Source organism: Tinamus guttatus, unplaced genomic scaffold (assembly GCF_059628265.1).
Source record: "Tinamus guttatus ecotype Peru unplaced genomic scaffold, ASM5962826v1 Tinamus_guttatus_pri_ptg000115l, whole genome shotgun sequence".
Taxonomy (NCBI): Eukaryota; Metazoa; Chordata; class Aves; order Tinamiformes; family Tinamidae; genus Tinamus; species Tinamus guttatus.
Genome location: NW_028288649.1, coordinates 7,155,903 through 7,178,637, shown reverse-complemented (window position 1 = coordinate 7,178,637; position 22,735 = coordinate 7,155,903). Strand labels below are relative to the sequence as shown.

Below are 22,735 nucleotides of genomic sequence, written 5' to 3'. Positions count from 1 at the left end.
GAAGAAGTATTTATTTCCTTACAGTTGTTAGCAGTACTTCTGTAACATAATTTTATAGTCAGTATTTAGTAAATATTTACTGCATAAAGAAAAACATAAAAGCAAATCAAATATCTCACAATACAAAAACAGCAAACATAAGTATAAAATGTCAGCCAGCCATCTATTAAACTATTCTCTAGAAGTTAGCATCACTACTACCTATTATATTCTAAAAGCCTCCAAACTGCGTAGCCACCTTTTTAAGATTACTTCTCACAACAAGCATTCCATGATAGGGCACATCTTAACAAGTCTGAAGAGAGTTCATGTAATTATACGCTTTCTAGAATGTAGCTAGTTATTTCACAGCTTCATATTTCATGTTAGAAAAAGGCAAAATTTTGCAAAAGAATTTTCATACATTTTTCATCCCTGAAAAACACAATTGAAAAGTTGCTGTTTGTTTCCAGATGCAACTAGGGAAGAGCATTAGAAAACGGTGGAGCACATGAACTCTGTTCGCATAGCACGCACACACTGAACACCAGTTACACTGCTATCCAGAGAACTTACAGATGGCCTCTTGAGTCCCATACCAAGTGTGCCACAACTACAGTGCCAGGAGGCTGACTCCTGCCCAACAGGAGACAAGGCAGGTGTACAGAAGGACAGGCCAAGCAAAAACACAAAAACTGTGACAGAGGAGCAGGAATAAAAGGCACCTGCCATGATCAGGTGAGAACTATAGTGTAAGCTACCTTTGCTTAAGTGAATTTATTTCACTTGGCAAATCCGATTTCTTACAATCTTTCACACTACAGCCAGGATGGAACTTGCCCAGCAAATTTAAATCATAAAAGAAATGAATAGTATTTACAGTTGTACACAAGTGAGATGTATGATAGCTTTTGTGTGGCAAACTCAGTAGCAGTGCAGGACAAGTCCCCTTTAAAAACTCCCTCTACAAAAAAATAAATAAATAAATAAATAAAACAAAAAAACCTTTATAGTGGCGTCTATAAAATTGTTATCACATTATCACAAGAGACTTTAGACTTTATAGCAGTTCTGCAAATATCTCCCTCTGTATGAGACAGGATGGTGACTGCACTCACTAATTTACCACAATACTGGAGAAATCACCTAATGAAATAGAAAGATCAGTCCCACCAGGAAGACTATCAAAACATATATTTAATCTATGCCACCTTCTGATTCTTATATATGTCATACTTAACTAAGACAGCAATAACAATGTTTTTTTTAATAGTCTCATTGTGCTGAATTCCAGTGTATTTAGTGCTATTTACCTTACTAAAATCAACGGTGCTGTTTTCTCTGCTTCCTCCTGTTCCAGTACCTTTAACATCTCCACATTTCCCAGTATCTAGATTTCCAGGTGCTGACTGTGGAGATGCTAATAGTCCTACATTTAAAAAATGGAGATAAGTTCAAAATAAAGTTCAGAGTGAAATGAGTATGCAACACTACAAAAACTCAATGTGGCAGCTTGCTTAAAGCAAATGTGCAAGTTAAAGTGCCTTACATTAGTATCATAAATGCAACATTAACAAGTCATAATGGTAAAAAATTTGACATAATGAAAAAAAAAAAGTGTTGCCTAAATGATGGCCATTTGCAGAATAGTCACTAGAAGAGTGACTTTAAGGTGGGTGAGGGAGGAGTGCCAAGGAAGAGAGAGAAAAATCTGTTCACATTTAGTCTTAACCTCCCCAGAACTTTGTAGACAGCATTTTCACTAATTTTAGAAGTCCTCAAATAATCAAAGCAAACACTTCTCTTGCCTATTTGCTGTGTAATGGGTATTCCAATTGTAAAATGGCTAGGCAAGACTCAGGCTATGAGTAGTAGAGATGAAAGCCTGGTAGGGTAACTATCTCTATAAAAGCAGCATACTACAGAAAAAATCAACGACTTGCAAATCGTGACTTAAATAAACTGATTAAAGCTCCAACTATAGATTAGAGCAGATTATTCTGTGTAAAGGGTCTCTCAAACACATGAGCTAAAAAGGCATTTCCAGCGAAATTACTCAGTCAAACGTACAGCTTTCCTCTAATATCTGCCCAAAGTCGCAGCAGTTTTATGTATCTTGACAAAATACTAACATGAACTGCAGGTCTGCTGAATGTTCATATTCATATATGAGTGTTCATATACTGAATTCTATGTTGCTGCAGTCATCCCTATCCAACTAGCATTTAAAAAGTTGGTCTGGGCATGTTTAACCAAACCGAAATCCCATCTTTTGGATTACAGAGCTTTTCCTTGTTCAGTTCTATATGCTCTAGAAGTTTATTTTGCTTTGCTTGTCTGCACTAGACCTTTCAGATGTGGTAATAAACATGCTTTAACATGCTTCCAAAGCCACATCTAGACTAAACCCGAATTTGGAATTTTGTATAACATATAAAAAGCCTGTTTTAAAGGTCAACATCACTTCAGTCAAAACAAAACTGAAGTCCTCACAGGCTACTTTTTGGCTACCTGCTGGAAACATACAGTGCCCTACCTCTGTGTTTGCTAGTTAACAATTAAACATTTAAAAAAAGAAAAAAAAGAAAAAAAAAAGAGCATTTTAGCAACTTCATTCTTCTAGTTCACAGGAAAACACATGGTATAGGTAGCTTTTCCTGAAGCCAAAGGGAAAAAAAAAAAAAAAAAAAAAAACACACACAAATGAAGTTAATAAGCCACAGTTTCCTTTGTAAATTCTAACATGAACAAGTAATTACGTAGTGCTATAAATACTACTTTCAGGAAGCAAAAGCAATAGACAACCAAAATATCACTTTCTACCCTTCTGCTCAGAGATGTAGACATTGCTCACAAGAGGAGCTAATTACAATCAATCACCTGTCAAATTAACTTTGACTATTAAATGAGATGTTACATTGATGTTACATCAAAGATTTGTAGATTTGGCAACAGAGCAGAAGTGCTAGAAATTCATCGCAGTAGAAGAGTGAGTGTGACATCGGAGTAAATATACAGATAACCACAGGGTCGTTTCACACTTCGCCGACGTAACAATTAAGGCAATAAAAGGCTTATGATAAAAGGTAAGTAATAACACATTGTTTTGTACTTTCATAAGTATCCCATGAACAAGAACGCGCAGACATGAGAATGAAAAATAGAGAGATAATGCAGAGGAAGACAGAGAACAAATCTACCGGGCATTTCTGCAACCTATCTACCTGGTTTAACCCCAGTGTGCACGGTGCCTGAAAGCTGAAAAAAGGGTATTTTCTCAAATGCACATAAGAACAATGATCTCAGTTTCACCCCTAGACTTCTACATACCAAGCAGCAAGTAATTTACTACTTAGAAATACTAACAGCACTAAAGTGATATCAATTCTTTTAAAAGATGCCTTCATAATTTCATCGAAGGGTTACAGTCAAGATTCATCCTTTTTAGCACTGATATGCTAAAATATCAAGAGGGAATATGCCCTATTTAAATCAAGTTTTCCTGCTTAAGAGAGGGATGCAGTGCTGTGCTTGAAAACAGTGAAACAGTATGAAAACAGTGCTTGTTTTCAGACCTGAGCAAGAATCTCCCTATGATACTGCATTGCGTTATACAGATTAATTGTCCTATTTTCCTAAAATGCAGAATAAACCACCTCCAATAACGAAACACCACCTCAGATCTCAGACTAATATTGCTGTATCTTCTCCATTTCAGTAAATACTAATTCAGAGGCTGGTACTAACTAGGTAACTACCTAGTAGTTTTTCCAGATTGAGACAAAAATTCCTGTAGTGTTACTAAGGCACTGCGGAATCATCACGTGTGCATTTGGTACTATGCAAGTGGATCACCCGCTTCCTTTGAAAGAAAACTGCGGGATGGCCCTTGAGCAAGTGCTCTTACAGTGTCTTCCATGAGCTCTTCTAGCCTTGAAACTCTGAAGCAGTCTTAAAATTTCCTCAGAAGTACTTTCCAGGGACACCTTCAGTGAAAAGCACATGTGCTTTCTAGTCACTTAATTTAACACCATATGGACAAAACTCTAGAAAACAGAATGAGAATAATAGAAAAATCAAATAGAAGAAGAAGAAAGCTAGAAAAAAGCTGAAATTTGCCACCCATATCTCTGCTTCAGTGAACAGGAAAACTTTGTCAGAGGAATTTAGATGAGGTCAACCTATAAGCATGAATGTCCCTGCGCTATCAGGTTCGTATACGTAAAATTTATGAAAAGGAAAACTTGTAAAGGAAAATCGTATCACAGGCATGTTTGTGGAAGTAAAAGAAATATGTATTTTTTTAAATAAATTTCTATGAGGTCTTATGCAGGGAAAAAAAAAAAGGACTATTCCTAACAGAGATGCACATATTTCTGAATGACTATTTTCAGTAATAATTATTGTAAGAAAAAATTGTTCTAAATTTTGATTTTTAAAACTTATAAAATTACTATAATGAATAACGAAGACCATTAAAACATTTACCTGCTAAAAAAAGAGTGCTATTATTCACAGACACTAATAAAATGTAATGATGCTGGTTATTTAACGATCTTGAAATTAAGCCGTACATAGCTCTTTTCACAGCTACTACCCAAGGAAATCGCCATTCAACGGTTCTAATGAAGAAACAACAAAAGCTGTTCTTGAACTGATGATTAAAGAAAAATTATTAACAGGATATTGATATGTCATTGATATGTTAAACATCCCTTTTCCTGAAATGACTTATAAAACTGATGACTGGGTGATAAAAAATACGAAGTTATTTGAAAACATGTCCCTTCCCTCTTTCATGCTGCATCCAATAACCTTCCAGCTACTTAGAGAGAGAAAAAAAAAAAAAAAAAAAAAAAGTCTGTTTAGCACAAGACCAAGGATAGAAGGAGGCCAGGTAGAAGTCACTTATTAGAAAATTATCACAGTTCCTAATGCTCACAAGATACAAAAATCAACAGAATAATTAGGGTGTGGAAAGATATTTAGAGTACCAATTCCTGAACTACTAGGGAGGAAGTACACATTATTATCTTTAATGATATGAACCTAGAGAATTTTTCTTTTGACAAGGAAGAACACTCCTCGTGTGGGTTCCCTTCTGGGTCTGCCTCCCAAGATGGGCATCAGTCCAGTTCACAGCCCAGAACTCAGTCTGAGAACATCTTCAATGACATTTCAAAGGAAAAACACTTCTGTGGTCATATGATTTCTTCCGTTGAAAGGAGGCAGGGGAGAGAAGGGGGGAGGGGGAAGGCATAAAAACAAACCCAAAAAAGACAAGTCTTCCCTCCCCCTCAGTCCAAACCTCCCTCAGAAAAAGGTCTGTCTTCTTTTATTAATCTTCATCTTTCTCTGCAAAAACGTTTACAAATAAGCTGGGAAATCGTCCTTTCCAATTTTTCCTTGGTGAGATCAGAAACATTCCCTTGAGGCCCAAAATCTATCTGAAAGCAGCTTGGAGATGGTGGTGGAAAGTTTTAACAGTGATAATAACAAGAAATCTACATTTCATCTACATTTGTTTGCTCTCTCTTGGATTCCAGAGGTCTTATGCCTGACATCTTGTCATTCCTGTCTGATGAGTAAAAAAAAAAAAAAAAAAAAAAAAAGGAGAACTGCAAAACCACGTACAGCTGTTACTTTATTTTTGTTTTTTAAATACTGTTGAAAGATCACTCATGAGAATGATCTTTATGTGAATTATCTTAATTTTCCATAGGGAAGGCAATGAAAGACTTTTTTTGTTTGCTTTTTTAAATTTAAGCAAGGGAAGGTCCCTGTGCCAACTCAAAATTATAATCTACAACACAGTGTGCTGTTAGGGAGCTGCCTGAAGAATGTGAAAAGGCAGAAAAATCTTTCCACTGTCAGCTTGCTTTCACTGCTGTACATGTACGTGTCTGTGCTTCTTTCACCAGGAAACTGATTCTGGCATGGAGATGAATAGGTAAGTTGGAAGAACCAACCAAACAACCAAAAACAAAAATCCAAAAAAAGGTAATCTAAATGAAATCTGACAAAAAAAAAAAAAAAAAAAAAAAAAAACCACCTTTCACACACCCAGGCACGTTGCTAACTAAGTTTCCGTAATTTTTACAGCTTATGCTGTATTACTAAATATGTGAGCAAGAAATCCAAGAAAAGCCTCACTGGTTATTTGAGGGAACAACTCCTCCAGGAGCAGCCCAGGAGGCTAAAAAGAAAAGTGATCTCTAAAATAAGGTTTAGCCAGAAGAATACCAAAGTCTAAGTAGGTGGTAATTTTGCAAAAGAAGAGTCAGTATAACAGCATATATAATACATGAGTGATGGAACATTTAATGAAAAAAAAAAAAAAAAAAAGATTAAAGAAACTGTCCCCAAGTTTTCATCTTTCTTTTAAATAAACTTATCTAACTTTTTACATGGAAGAAACAATAGCTTTGCAAGATGCCAGCACACTAATATATTGCTGATCTCTGACCTATGATTATAAACTTTTTTACTTCATATTCTCTTATTTTATGAAAAATTACAAAACAATAATGAAGTCTCTGATGTAGAAAGCTACCTGCAATTAGCTACAAACCGAATCTGCCACTTTCATCACAAACTTCTACTACTCTTAATAGCCCTGCAGAAGCAAAACCAGAACTGCTAAAATGTTCATAATCCAACTAAACTACTAACAACATAGATTATTACAGCCTTCCTCATAGAATCATAGAATCGTTAAGGTTGGAAGGGACCTCTAGAGATCATCTAGTCCAACCCCCCTGCACACGCAGGGTCACCTAGAGCACGTGGCACAGGACTGCATCCAAGTGGGTTTTGAAGATCTCCAGAGAAGGAGACTCCACAACCTCTCTGGGCAGCCTGTTCCAGTGCTCTGTCACCCTCACTGTTAAGAATTCGTTCCTTAAGTTCCTGTGGAACTTTTGGTGCTTCAGTTTGTGGCCATTACCTCATACTTTCCTTATTCCTATTGAAACTTTATGTCATAGACTAGAGTTACGTCAGGACAACAAACACACATTTAATATATTACTATATCCACTGATAAGGACAGGAAAAAAAATATATCAAAAACAGATGGATTGAGCTTAAGTGAAAGAAAAAGGCCACCATTTTTGACATTTTGATTACATATGTCTGACTTTAAAAAAAAAATCCTTTTTAATTACACATGTCAAGGTTAATTACAGAATACTTTGGCTGGCTTTAGTTAAGAAGCTAAAAAAGTTAAGAGACAAGAAAACAGTCGCAGCGAGAACAAGCATGCAGGCAGAGGTATCATACTCAGTTGTGCCCAAGCTCTGTGCTAATGACATTGCAAGGCAAGTGACCCAGATGCAGAGCGCATCGCACACGGACAGCTTAGGTTTCGATAGTTGCCTGGTGTTTTGTCAATATTTTCCTCTGTCTTCTTTTCCTGCACTTCTAAGTCCTCCTCAGGTGGGTGGATTATTACTGAAGGAATATCGTCACTGGCAGGCGACACCAGCAATTCCTTGCCCGGAGGCAGGTCTGGCTGGGCACCTGTGCTTGGCGCGTGGCTGAAGGTAGGACTGGCGGGTGGTGTGTTTTGAGGGGTAGGAACGGGGGTTGTGCACCTGGAGGCTGCCGGGGTCCCAGCTCTCGAAGAAGGAAGAAGGTAATTGAGAAGAACAGACAAACGGTTTTCTCCTCTCAGGGAAATATTTGAGGCAGAGAGACCTGTTCGCAAAGAGTGACGGGAGGCTGAGAGGCCTTCCCCTGAGACAAAACAGATGAAACACCATGAGGCTGACAACAAGGAAATTCTAAAAATCAGAGACACAAGTTACGTATTAACAATCCACACAGTAAACTGAAAGCTTTAAAGGCCCAAAAGTTTCATACTCATGCAAGTAAGGTCAGGGCAAATTTGGTTTTAGACATTAGGACAGTCAGAATACAGGTGAGTACTGATTAGAATGCCAAAAAGATGTGGGAAAAGATAATACAACCTCAAAGTCAGCAAGGTGTTTAGCAAAAGAATAAAATAAAACAAACAACCAAGAAAAGCTTTAAACCAACTTAGATCCTTAGATTCTTCTAGACAAATGATCTCTCACTTAGTAACTACCTTTAATACCAACCCTTTAATATCACCCCAACATTACATGACTTCCCTATTACCTACATTCATTAAATACAAAGAGTTCTTTCAATTTTTAAAATGAAAATAATTTGAAAATGAACATGATCAAACATATGTAATCATGTTAAATCTGTCTTCCAACAAAAACCCTTTTCTTAGCCAGCTGCCGTCTTAGTAGAGAGTTTTTGAAGAAGGCACGTAGATATGCATGCTACACAGTACCTTCTCCATCTCCGTTTGCTCTGACTTACCAAGTATTCCCATCAGCTGAAGATCTGACACGTTTTCCCCAAAGCCACCGTTACTTTGCCCTACCTAGTCTTAATGTCTCACTGTTTCATATTAAGCAGAAGATAGGCTTGCCTCCCTCGCTCAGAGGCTGGTTGCATCACCACAGTATTTCCATGAGACAGTTTAGTGATATCCTTCTGCCTGTTTATAAAGAACACTCTTCATAGTATGGTAGTGTCTTTGTAAACAGTACTGATTGCTTCCCCTATGATCTTGGAAATTAAAAATATGCTGCTTTCACATAACATCATCAAACAAGGAAAGAACAAACCAGGCACATTTAGTCTCATATTTGTATTAGGCACTACACAGAGCATACCACTTTAAACAGCTCTAGAATAATTTAATAACTATAAAATATTAGTATATTATTTGAATAATAAACTAGAAAAAAATAGAAAAAAAGAGAGCCAGAAATTATGTCCAAGAAAATTCCATCATATAGGTTTTTCCTCCCAACTCCAACAACGGAAAGGTGGGTCATACGGATAAGTTTTATTTAAAATAAATATTAAAGCTTGACTACACTCAAGTTTTAGTAGTCAGGAGGACCAATAAGGCAAATTGTTTATTTTTTTCCTATACTAACCACTAATCTATTACCAATATCAGATTTCTGCCAGTAGGTCTGTTCTGAATCAAGAAGATCAGGTAACCTGACCCTAGTAAACACAGTCTTAAAAGGAGCCTACAATGTAATATACTGCATGTTTGTTTAACCAGTTGTGCAGAGGATGAGTATACGCACGTTAAAAAAATAACGAGTATATCCTAGCAGCAAGTTCCTCCTGTTATACTGGTTTAATATATCAGTATATATTCTATAACCTATTGTGGGAATAGCATAAGAATAAAATGGTCTGGAAAGAGGAAGCAGCATGTGAAAAGTAACTGCAAACTCCTTAAATACACAATTCTCAATTACAGTTGAGGAATCTAGATGTTCCAGCATGGGTAAAACCAATTTCACATTTGAAATGCTGAAGTTTGCTAAACAAAACACGGAAGTCAGAAGATTAGAAGATATACTCTTGCAAAAATACTAATATTTTCATTCTAGAAACAACTAATTCTGAAACTATCAGTAAAATGCTTACGTACACATCATATATTTACTAAGGAACACTATCAACAAAGTTGAACAATTGCCAGACGAGCTCCGAGAATGTATCAAACTCAGAGCGCCCATGAAATTAACTTGAATTTAAACACTTGTAAGAAATGAGACATCTTTCAAGAATGAAGTGGAACTTCATTTCAAGGAGCAATTCATGTTATCAGTATTACGTTCTCTAGACAGAAAAATTACAAATGCAATTATATCTGTTTTAGTTAACACAAAGGAAAGGAAACATGAAGAATGGGGATGGAAACAGGTAATAAGACATATAACAAAAAAAAAAGTAAGCTTCTCTAGGAATATGCATTGCATCCAGACTTTAGATGAAATGTATCAATTTTCCAGAATTTTTCAGAATTAGTTGTAGTAAGAGATGTAATAAATGCTGGAAAAAAAGCTCTCAATGCCTCTTCCCCCACCTTTTTTTTTTTTCTTCCTCCTCTCTCATCCTTCTATACAAAACAAGATAAAAATAAGGGTCCTCACTAAAAATATTTTTTCCTCATTAAGCATAGCAAAGTCTTCCGACTAAAAATTACACAACACAATTAAAACATAGTAATTGTCAGCATCACTGAACTCATGACATCAGCATAAAAAAAATCCCTAGTACAAAAACTTGAATTAGCAAGTAGAATCTAGGTGACAAACATATAAAGCTACACCAAAATGCTGAAAGTCTTCAAGCATTACACACTTCATTCAAACATATCCCATAAAGCATTAGATGCAATGTGAGTCTACTTCCACGCTTCATAACAACAGTGCATGCTATGTACACAGGCAGGAGCAAAGAGTTTGAGCAAATTCAAAAACATAGAGGAACATCCATTGTTACACACAGAAAGACATTCGTTCCTTGCTTATCAAGAAGGAAACACTTATCTGCTATTATCAGCTGAATTTTCCTTCATCTCCCAGTGAGAACATTATTTAACAGGTTAGAACAAATTGGATGCTACAACTTATCTCACCGTTTCGTTCAAGCAAGTGAGGATCAGAATGTTTCTTGCCTATATCTGCAAAAGATCGAACCAGGGGTATCCGATTGCTGAATTTTTTCTCATTCTGGTGATGGTGTCTTTTGAGAAGAGCTTCTCTTACGTTCTCTCTTATGGATTCATCCAGCTGGCCAGAGGCAATCATGTTGTCCAAAACCATATCTACATAAATAATAATTAAAAAGAACAAAATTAAAAACTACATATATGGCTATCAAATCTCTCTCTCTGCACACCCGAGCTCTGTAGTTGCCCCAATTCATACAAAAACATTATATCAGGAAGGGGTGAACTTCCAGAATTCACAACACATTTTCAAAGACATCCCTGGACAAGCAAATACGTAAATAAGTAAAGCATAGTTGTGTGAATGCAAATAAAAAGTATTTTAGTAGCATCACAAAACAAAACAAGAAACCCGCAACCATCTGCATCTACATATTCAACTTCCATTCAGAAGGGAACGCATTAGGGCAAACGCCCAATGGAGAAGAAACTACTTAACTCCTTAAGACAGTCTTAATCTGGTGTTTTGTATTTTGAAAGTATAAAACTATATTAAAGGAAAAGTTACTATAAAATAAGACAAATTATTTATCTCCTGTCACTTTTAAGCATCCTAAATTCCTGGGACCCCCCACCTAATGCCATGCAGTTCATGTGCTGTAGAACAGGAAGCATAAAACAAAGGCTAGTTCCATCTGCTGAAACTAATACAAGTGTGACACACCAACTTGCAAAACATATTTTCTCTCTCTTAATCCATGTATCAAGAACTTAGCTGTACTGGTAGCCTACAATGACACAGAACTTTTCAGAATGAAAAGGATGGTGGTTCCATATACATTACAAAGTTATATGCAATGAAGTCTTCATCATTACAACACCGATTTCTGCAGGGATTACTGGCTTTATAACACATTGCCTAGAGCTATAGCTTCTGAAAAGAAAACCTCCCACCTTTCTTTCCTGTGTAAATGTGAACCAAGAACATCTATTACATATTCCTTCCTCAGGGGAACAAGAAAACTTATTTGTATCTTCATACTGTATCAAAGTTGCTATCCTAGATGCTTTCATCATAGCACATAGAATTAGCTTGAGACAAATGCACGGAATTTCTCAGTACGTCCTAGTTCCACCTAAAATACCTGCTATTAAAAAAACCTTGATGCTTACAGAGGATTAAACTTTTTCTTTTTTCTTATGCACCAAGATTATTGCTACAATTATCAGAAAATCAAAACACTACATTTACAAAGGATATTTTTGAACATTCCGACTTAAGTCAGGAAAACAGGAAGAGGATGCCAAATTCTTTGGCAAATTTCAAAAATTTCAGAATTTTTTTTTGGTTCAAGTTTTTCAGTTAAAACACTTTGTCCATCACATATTTGTTAGTCAACCCTAAGCCTCAGCATGATTCTTGATGCCACAGGTACCACATAGTGGAATACTGTAAGAGATACCAGGAAAATTATGTAAAACAGGTCCAAACAGGCAGCCCAGGCTAAGCAGGAATATACATCAAACCTGACTTTGTAATACTCAACATGATCATGGCCAAGTGATTGGGGAGGACACTCAACATACTGGGTCAAACAATACTTACAAGCTTATTTCTGTTCACCTCTTCTAAAGGTGAAAAAAATACCAGATGCGTAACACTCAACTGCACTAATGGCATCAAGTTAACATCAGCCAAGCAATGATTAATAATTATGGTACGAAAAATGCACAAATAAGTCCTACTATGATATTTGATTTTTTTTTAATCTGTAGAAACAAAGTCAAAGAACCCATTCAGGGATTAGAATGTAAAGGAAAATCCTGGGCCTCAATCTGAAATATTTAATAAATGCTCCTACTCATCCCAGTGCTGTTCATCGTAAGCGAAGTTTACAGTATCAGCCCTTTACAACCAGATGAAGAAAACTGCAGTAAACCCGCACATATCTTCAATGCAGAAGTTTCCAGAACATAAGGAAAAACTACCAAGACATTTAAAGTTTATATTAAAATTTAGAAATGAAATATTTCAAAAGAAGTTTTGCTGTAACCTGCTATCTCATCTAGTGTGTTTGCTCTCATGTCCAACATGACCGTGCCATTAAGAATACAGCTTCGCAGTTCAAAGAGGCTGTGCAGAGACAGAGTTGCTACATAAGGCTTGCTCCATCTATCACCACCATCTTCAACATCCTCTTCAAATTTTAGCCACCTAAAATGATAAGTATATACACATTAGCATATCTTTATATGTCATTTCTCCTATAAGAGAAGCAATTTGGCAAATGATCCCATCCTTCCCTTTGACTTCTACATGACACAGAAGAGCAAAACCCACTAGTTCATACAAGTCTTCATTTTCCAAGATAACCCAATTGACTGGACAGTGAGATGGATTAGGAACTGGCTGGATGGCAGGGCCCAGAGAGTGGTGATCAGCGGTGCAGAGTCTAGTTGGAGGCCTGTGGCTAGTGGGGTCCCCCAGGGGTCAGTCCTTGGTCCAGTCCTGTTCAATTTATTCATCAATGACCTGGATGAAGGCACAGAGTGCTCCCTCAGCAAGTTTGCTGATGATACCAAACTGGGAGGAGTAGCCGATACCCCAGAGGGCTGTGCTGCCATCCAGAGGGACCTGGACAGACTGGACAACTGGGCGGTGAAAAACCTCATGCAGTTCAACAAGGCCAAGTGCAAGGTCCTGCACCTGGGGAGGAATAACCCCAGACACCAGTACAGGCTGGGGACTGAGCTTGTGGAGAGCAGCTCTGCGGAGAAAGACCTGGGTGTCATGGTGGACGACAAGTTGACCATGAGGCAGCAGTGTGCCCTCGTGGCCAAAAAGGCCAATGGGATCCTGGGCTGCATTAAGAAGAGCGTCTCCAGCAGGTCGAGGGAGGTGATCCTGCCCCTCTACTCAGCCCTGGTGAGGCCGCATCTGGAGTACTGTGTCCAGTTCTGGGCTCCACAGTACAAGAGGGATGTGGAGCTGCTGGAGAGAGTCCAGCGCAGGGCTACAAGGATGATCAGGGGCCTGGAACATCTGCCCTATGAGGAGAGGCTGAGGGAGCTGGGCCTGTTCAGCCTGGAGAAGAGAAGGCTGAGAGGGGATCTAATCAGTGTATATAAATACCTCAAGGGAGGGAGTGCAGAGGACGGTCATGGTATCTTTTCAGTGGTGGCCACTGATAGGACTAGAGGAAATGGCCGGAAACTGAAACATCAAAAATTCCATAGGAACTTAAGGAAAAATTTCTTAACAGTGAGGGTGACAGAGCACTGGAACAGGCTGCCCAGAGAGGTTGTGGAGTCTCCTTCTCTGGAGATCTTCAAAACCCGCTTGGATGCAGTCCTGTGCCACGTGCTTTAGGTGTCCCTGCGTATGCAGGGGGGTTGGACTAGATGATCTCTAGAGGTCCCTTCCAACCCTAAGCATTCTATGATTCTATGATTCTATGATTCTATGACTTGGGTGAACCTCAGTACTGAATACTGAACACTGAACCTCAGTATTCATACCCAAACATCTTCCAAAAGCAGTTGGCAAGACCAGCCTGCAGTAAATCAAGACAGCACCACCAAGAACTTAAGAGCCTGTTGAGACACCGCACTGACTGTTTCAGAGTTGGACAGAAAGAAAAAGCATTTTAATTTATTGAACTTGAATTGAGTAACTACTATAGTTCATGAAAACTCTAAGCTTGACCTGGCTTCTCTGAAACAGCATCACTACAAGCAATACCTTCAGGCAAATCTGCTTTTTGTTTACCTGGCAGTTTCTTTCCATTCATATTCTTCTCCATCTCTGAAGCAAAGTTCATCCATTTCAGTAAAGAGATCATGGGGAATATGTTCATCATCATCTTCAGTACCCAGGATAAACTGCACTCGCTGGGATGGTGTGTCTTGAATAAAAGGAGAAAAAATAATAATAAAAATTAAAAGCTTCCCACAGGACACAACACATAACAGTTAAGCTTTCTGCTCTCTATTAGAAACAAGTTGCACAACAGTCGTATAAAGAGAGGCCAGAAATAAAACAAACATTGAAACTTCTTGAAAAGGAAGCCTTATATTGTTTTTTTTCCTGAAAACAAAGCAAAAAAAAAATCTGGAGGTATGAATCCTGGTAACATAATTACATACTCTTCTATCAACAGAGAAATCTTCTCCCTTTTTTAAATCAAAAATGTTTGCCAATAATTCCAGGAAATGTTTCTCAAATTATATTTTAATATAAAAATAAATACACTTTAAGGACAGGTTTCAACAATTCTGTGCAACAAGGCTGTATTAAAATTAAAAAAAAAATCAAATAAGTGACTGCATTACAGCTACTACAGAGCCTTAAAAAAGTCAGTTTAATGCAAACACGTGTAAACTGCAATGAACTGCTGCCCCCACTCTTTTTCTTTTGAAAAGCTACATACTATTTCACTATAATCATGCTGTAAAGATTTTAAAAATAATAATAATAATTTCCGTGAGGCTCTTCCAGAAGGCTCTTCTCTGCAGTACCAGAAGACCTCGGGCCTTTTATTGTCTCAGTAGGGCATAGAACATGTACCCAGCCTGCCCGCAATTAGCAGCTTATTTAAGCGCAGGCTTCCCATGCTCTGAGAAAGGGCTCGGCTTGGGGCTGGCCCCACCAGGGCAGGGCAATGAGCCCAGGTGCAGAAGCACAGGAATGGGGCAGTGTTACTCTGGAGCAAAGGGCTGCAGTAACAGAACTTCCAGGAAGAAATCAGTCTGGAATGAAAACACCTTGACTCCATATGGTGCTTACTGCAATGAGAGGCAAGCTGTGCTTAGACCCGACCTGGACTCAAAAGAGTCAATTTAGGTCTGCATCCTTTTTCAGCTGAGAGTTCAGTAGCCTAGAAACACTAGGTTTATGCACCTTGCTTATGTACCATCACAATTTAAAATCACCTGGCAACTAATATGATTATCCCCAACATCTGCTCTCCAATAGCTCCAACTGAAAAAGTTTCAAAAAAAAAAAAAAAAATAAAGGGGAAAAAAAAAAAAAAAGAAACCAAAGGAAAAAGTTCCAGAAAGCATATTTTTAGGAAGAATAAAACAAAGCATTACCAAACTACATTTAAGCACAGAGCCCTTATTATTGACTTTTTCTTAAGTGACACAAGCCACACAATCGATTTCTTACCATAAGAAGGAGATTCTCGACCATCCTCTCTGTCAGTTTCTTTTTCTTTTTTTCTTCTGTGATGCCTGTGCCCACGATGCCTGTGCCGTCGACGGCCCTGCTTTCCAAGTGGGACGTGAACGCCAATATAGACAGCTCTGTGGCCTTTCAAGAAAGTGCAAGAGGGAACAACTAAATGCAACAAGCTAAAAAGCAACTTCTTGCACAACTTCAGTGTTGTAGTCAAAAAGAAAAGAGCTGGTCACAGCCAAAAACCAATCCGAAAGCATTTGGCAAAGACAGCAAGAGGTAATACTGGTCCAGTGAAAGTGCCAGGTGTCAGTGTACTAGTAATATGCTGATTTCCACAACCAATTGAACATTTTAAGAACTCAGATATGAAACAAGGAATATAGAAAAATAATCTTGATTTTTAACCTTTGGAGAGGCTACCTGATAAACACCAGACAACTACTGGTAATGCTATGAACTTATACTGCTTTCTTTTGCTAGAAGTCAGTATACATGGATTGTGACTACAGTGGGCAAAATGTGATCTCACAGTTCAGTTTATGAACTTCATTAAGAAACTACCCATAACTTAAAACCTTTTAAAAAAAAAAAAACTTTTCTATGGTTCAGTGCGCCACCAATAATTCCCAAGTGTCATGGGAAGCATCCAGGTGACCCTGACACTGAAAAAATACCATTAATTTAATACCAGTTTAAGAGCCCAACCGGCATTTAGAAATTTACATTCAAAAGATTACACAAACCTGTAATAAGCTTACATTGCACATCCTCAAATTAAGATCTTTAAAAGGATAGAAGAAAAAAGAAAAATGTTAGAGGAGGATAAATGCATTCCTGTAGCATTTACTTTGAACTTGTTTTTCCTTTGGCCTTTCACATTAATGCAATCACCAACAACTTGACAACAGAAATCAATCAACAAGCTGTTATGAAAATATTTCTGACATGCCTCCTCTAAATGGGTTAGTACATACAATAACCTTTTCAATTCCTTTTTAAACAATCTCAGGAAGAGACACATTAACTATAAGCCTGGAAGTTAATGCTAAATACTTTGTTTCATCCTATAAAATTTATTACAAAAGGCTGAGATTACCAAAAGGAAAAGGAAGTGGTTTTCCAACTCTTAAGAGACACAAATTCAGCAAATTTCTAAAAGTTGAGGAAGCCCTAGGAGGTGGGATGCTGTATATGCAAGGACATGCATTAATGTTATTGAAATATTCTAACCATTACAGAACTCCACCACCTCCTTCAAAAGAATAAAAGGCACTAGCATATGTAACTGGCCTTTGAAACAAAATATATCTCTAAGCTTAAGTGATGAGAGACATAAAACTTCAATAAAACAATACTTTTGTGGTGATACAAAATGAAAAACGCTAAGAAAAATTAATCAGTAATTATACGTAAGTTTAATGTTTAGTTAATTTGATCAGGGCTCCGTTTCAAATTACTAAGCCTGATTCTTGACACACTTCCAACATAAGTTTTAATTAGAATTTGACTGACTGGGACTATGACCAACTCTGAAATTAAGCTCTATAACAAGTGATTTGTTTCCACCTAAGAGCGACACCAACATTCCTTGAAGTCTCCTCAGCCCTCTCCACAGGGTGAAACTTATTTTTCATTTCTTGCAAAAATATCCATCCCCTGCTAAGAAACTTCAGAATGCACCAACAACTGCAAAATAAAGTGAATTTTTTTGGTACAGAACTGCTATATGAACTAAAAGATTTCTTATATTCCTAGGTAGTCCAGAAATATCACTGTTGGGTAGACAACCAAGATGACACACAGACATGTTGCACACAGACATGTTGCACCCTCATAACACTTAGACAAGCTTAATTTTGATTTTAACTCCACACCGAAAAGCACTGAATGACCTTTTAAAAAATAAAGGCAGTTGAATTAAGTAGATCTGTGTTCCCTCAGCTTCATTACTAACGTAGGTATAATCAAAAGATGAACAGACCAAGATTAGATCATAGCACAATTTACAAGAAAACAAAAAATGAGATTTTTTTCTCCATTCCCAGTGAAGCTGACAGAAGTATTAACAGCTCTCTTCACCCCTGCCAAAAAATAAATACATAAATAAATAAAGCAACAGTAGGGATGACGAAAAAGTTCTCCCTCACAGAGAGAGCCAGCTGAGAAGGTTGGCATTTCTCTTGCTTGCACCAATGTTATTTCTAAAAGGAATACCAACTTTTACTTTGAATATTGTTTTTAAAGGCTTCAAACAACATGACCTTCAAACATTCGTTCACACAAACACCTGTACCATCCTACTGCTCTCAAGCAAATCTTGTTACAGAATTACTTTAAACCAATAATCAATAGAATTAGTAGGCTGCCTGATACTAAATTTAGTAATGTAGAACTCCAGAGATAATTGTTCATTTTAATCTAACATGACTTTATCCAAGCTTAACTGCACAAATCCACCAAGGGTATTTACTCGTTAAGATCATTACCAGTATGAAACAAATTGAAATGGAGACATCTGCTATGTGTCCCAATCACATGGCTGTTCTCATCCGTAACTCAGCTTAAAAGGAAGCCCTGTAACACGGACGAACAGAAGAGAAAACTCTTTGTGTAGGTTTCTGGATTTCTCCCCACAGCCACTAAAAAGTAATAGCAGACTTCAAAAGTCCTAGAGAGATCAAAAACATGCATTCAAAAATACTCTGATGTGGAAAATCTGCCAGCACAATTCTCACACAGAGCTTGCTTTCTCTTCTGACAATCATTTTCTTAGCTGGAAGCCTTGTAAACTTTGTATAAAGTAGTACACGCTTCCCCGCGCTGGCAAGGGGAAAGCAAAGAAAATTAAGTGAACATTATACATTTTCATGTTCTGTTGCTTAGAAATCTGAACTGCAGCGATCACATGTCAATTACAGTGGCAAGTGACATCTGGAGGTCATCTGGTCCTCACTCAAAGCAAGACTAACTTTAAAGTGGAAGCCATTTCTGGATCAGGTTACTCAGGATGATAGGCAGGCAGCTTTAAGGACCTCCAAGGACAAATATTCCACATCCTCTCTGGGTCTCCTATTCCAGTGTTTGACTACACCCTCAGAGATAACTTCTTCCTAGGATCTAATCATGATCTCCCATATTGCATCCTGTGCCCACTCCCCTTACTCTTTCCCTGTGTGCCTCCACCAACTGCCTGATGCCATCTTCTCCGTAAGCTGCCAACAGGCAGCTTAAGACAAACATTAAGAATTAGTATTTTTCAAGTATCTTCAGATAATAACTGCAAGACAGACCATTTATTTTACATGGAAACCTTCATTTAAATAATGTTTAAATGTCACAGATATGCTCAACAAGTTAGAAGAAACACAAACGGGAAAAATAATCTTAGCTGGACAGAAGTACAGCGAGAGCAAGCAGATCCTGTCACAACCCAAAAAAAAAACCCAAAAATGTAGAGTGCAAAGGTCCTCCTCAACACTCTTGGCTGTAGAAGATGAAATCTAAAAACGATGAGAATCTTCTCCTCCCTTTTCTTAAATCCCGATCATTAAGTCCAAAGAGTAAAAGAAAATTCACTGAAAATACTGTTAATTTCATTCTCCGTTTTTTTAATCAAAAGTAATGCCAAGTTTCTGAATTATTCAATTCAATGCAAAATTTAATGTTGACAACAAAAACTATGAGACAAATATTTAAAAATAAACAATTCTATTGTAGCTTATTTTCTGAACCTCTCCCTCACAAGAAGTGCTCCAGAAAGAATCAAATCATTTTCCTGTGGAGTTAATAAAATAAAAAGGAATATTAGCGTTTTGATGCAACTGCCTGGATTATGCAAGGATGATGCTACAAAAAGGCCCTATTATCATCAAGGTTTTTTGCTATTTTTTTCCTCAAATGTTATGTGAAAAAACAAACAAGTTACAAGTAAAAAAGAATGATTTGACAAATCATTTCAGAATAGTCGGAGTCATTTTTTTTTTTAATTAATCCATATTATGGCATAATAATTAAAACAAAACCACCCTCCCATTGTTTCACAGAACAGTTACAAGTCATCTGGACCCTGCAGTTTCTCCATAATGCAGAGTTTAGAATCTTAAAATTTTGGGGCCTTATCCTAGATTCTTCCAGCTATTCCTACTAATTAAGTGCATCCAACAATATGGTCTTCATCTAAAATATCTGGGCAGACATGACTGAAACATGCGATTCAAAATCTTTATTCTACACGGACAGTACACATTAAAAGAGTTCAGTATAAAGAGGGTTTTCTTTCAACGCAGTGCAGCCAGCATCATATTATGCTGGCTGGCAGAAGCAAGGAATACCTGAACTCTCACGTACATGGAAGTGGGTTTCTTCTACACACTCTGAACTAACTGTGAGCCACGAGTGGCCGTCGTAAGAGAAATATGGACTGAATACTTCAATCTGACATAAGCAACAACATGCAAGAAGGCGTTATCCATAACTGCCTGAGGCACGCAGGTAGTACCTGGAATAGGAAAAGCTTTGTGCCAGCTCACAAGACATGGGGGGGATTCTGTCACCGTCTGTCCCTTGTGTGGCTTTGCGGCCCGCTGCCAGCACTGGTATCTCCTGGCTGGGAAAGCAGCCAGCGTTTGGCACGAGATGGGGGAACTAGCTGCCCTTGCAACGTGCAAGGACAGTCTGGAGGCGGAACCAACTGCCTTTGGGAGCTGGAATATCCTCCACAGGCTACCTCCTCTGGCAGTGCTCAGAAGATACTCAGCAGAGATGATCTCCAAAAGAGCTTTTTTGTTGGGAGGGGAGAAAACCTAGGAACTGGCAATACCAAGAAAAAGTTCCCTGAAAATCCAAGGTTGGCCCTTTGTCAAGCGGTAAGGAAATCTGCACTGCAAGCCCTCCTCAAGGCTTTAATGCACTGTAGGGAAGGCAGGACTCCCTACTGATAACACCATACTTGCACAACATTTCAAAAAATGTGTTTGGAAAAAAAAAATGCTTCCACTTCATCAAGAGGTCAAATATATTCTTGTTAAAATTTGATTACATACCTCTCTCCTACAACTATCGCATGTATTTTTATTAGGACTAACTGAACCATCCCCACAAAATGCATCTACTTGCTGATATTTCTAGTAAATAAAAAAAAACTGAAGAGTATTCTTGCCTCAGGTAAGTCACCCTTGGGGAGAAAGGGAGGTGAAAGAAAAATAAACTTTTATTGCTCGCTTATAAGAAGTAGACAGCAATCAATCTCAAAACATCTCACATTTTAAAAGCTTTAATTATAATTAAACATTAACTTTCGATTAATTGCAAATGGAAACAAAAACCATCCATTGAGCAGGACTTCTGACATCCATATCCCCAGGTCACAGGTTTATCCAGTGTTTGGAACATCTAGTTTTTTAAGGTCTAAGTATGGACAGATAAATGCCACAGAAAGTCACTAAGAAACAGCAAGCTGCAGAATCAAGCGAGTTTCCTGTTTCTCCCACCACATTCCGGATACATTCCGGAGCAGTTACAGACTTTATTCTCTGCTGCATCACTTCCTTCAAAGACACACACACAGATTTATACACAGATTTATACCCTAAACTGACTGCGTAAGGACGGAAGCACGGCTAGGACGCGTTCCTGTTATTCCTTACTCATGTATCCCATTAGCCACTGAGGTTACTCATCTAGGCTTCCCATAAAGCAGAAGTTAGATTGTAATCTCAGGTAAATAAAAGTCATTACAGAGGCTGTTTAATCTGAGCAGATTTGTTTGATTTTTAACTGAAATAGAATGTCATATGCATTTCTTAGTATTATATAATGTCTTCCCAGGTGAAAGTAAAATCAAACCAAGAATACTATCTCATATTCTAACAACTGACTTGAGACATATGCAAAAGCTGGACTTAGTTTCAGTATATACTACTGCTAAGTCCAACTTAGACTGTAAATTTGGATAACATCCTCTTAGCAAGACACAAAACATCCTGTCACCAACCATTAACAGACTGAGGTATGCAGAAGAGTTTCTCAGCCGATGAGACCATTCTGCAAACAAGAAAGGTCTCCAAAAATAGCAGTTTTGCAAAAACAGTTTTAGCACTTGCTAAAATTGAGAGGATCTGTTTGTAGAATCATGAATAATTTCACTTAAAGAAGAAGGTATCAGAACCACCAGAAGAATTTTTTAAAAAAACTTGAATGTTCGCTGTTTATCCAGGAATAAGAATTACGTGGGTACACTGTTATGCTTCTTATATTCCACTCTTAGTAAGCTACCATAAAAAATCATGAAGTAAAAGAAAAATAAGCAAAAGTTCTCTTGTCTCAAATAACTTCTTGAGAGTTTCACTTGCTAGACATTTAGGGTATGTCTTTCTAGTAATCTAGAAGTAACGTAGCACACAAAATAACAATTTCATGTTTTCAGTAATTTGCAAGTAATCGGTTGTGCAGAATCCAAAACACCTTCCAAAAATACTGTTCTGGAATTTAGAAATAACCCTTCAAAATCAACAACATACCATTATGCCTACTTGCTATTCTTATAAACTATAATTATAGAATATATTATAAATTATGTCTATTTGCTTTGGGTGCCCTATTGAACTTAGCGTCTGTACTAACAGATTGCCAACTTTATCCTCTGAGCTGAAAAATCTGTAAATACTTTTGATAGCATTTGTTAAAGACTAACTATAGTGATGAGCACCACAGATAACCTCAATGGGGAAAATATTCTTTCTATACAGAAGTTTGAGTATTGCGCAATGAACAGGACAAGAAGTCATGTGAAACTCTTGTGTGAACTGTGTAATGCAGGATTCCCATGGCAATAATATATGAGATTGTGTGACTGCAAATTTTCCATGTAAATGTGACAAAGGTGTAGTGATGCAACACAGTTCCAACACTGACTTAATCAGGATTGCATAAAGAATCAGGTTAGTAAAATATCTTCAGTTTTTTGGCTTTACAGAGAAGAGCTGGGAACAGCTAACATATATTTCTTGATAAAAGAATTATTTTGCACCAGCTGTTAGTGTAACTAGCGCATG

The 22,735-nt window shown here is 37.6% G+C and overlaps 1 protein-coding gene across 3 annotated transcripts in view; it reads right to left on the bottom strand.

The window, feature by feature from the left end:
* Positions 1 to 22,735, bottom strand: part of SLC4A7 (solute carrier family 4 member 7) — a 79,683-nt gene that overhangs the window by 22,652 nt on the left and 34,296 nt on the right. Inside the window, exons 3-9 of one of the 3 annotated variants that reach the window (XM_088521178.1) lie at positions 15,672 to 15,815; positions 14,271 to 14,406; positions 12,556 to 12,716; positions 10,469 to 10,657; positions 7,357 to 7,716; positions 1,293 to 1,408; positions 556 to 615 (exon numbers count right to left, since the gene is read on the bottom strand). In XM_088521178.1, the coding sequence (XP_088377304.1) occupies positions 556 to 615; positions 1,293 to 1,408; positions 7,357 to 7,716; positions 10,469 to 10,657; positions 12,556 to 12,716; positions 14,271 to 14,406; positions 15,672 to 15,815 (1,166 nt within the window). The remainder of the gene's footprint in view (positions 1 to 555; positions 616 to 1,292; positions 1,409 to 7,356; positions 7,717 to 10,468; positions 10,658 to 12,555; positions 12,717 to 14,270; positions 14,407 to 15,671; positions 15,816 to 22,735) is intronic. The other 2 variants (XM_088521176.1, XM_088521177.1) reach the window with 2 other exon arrangements.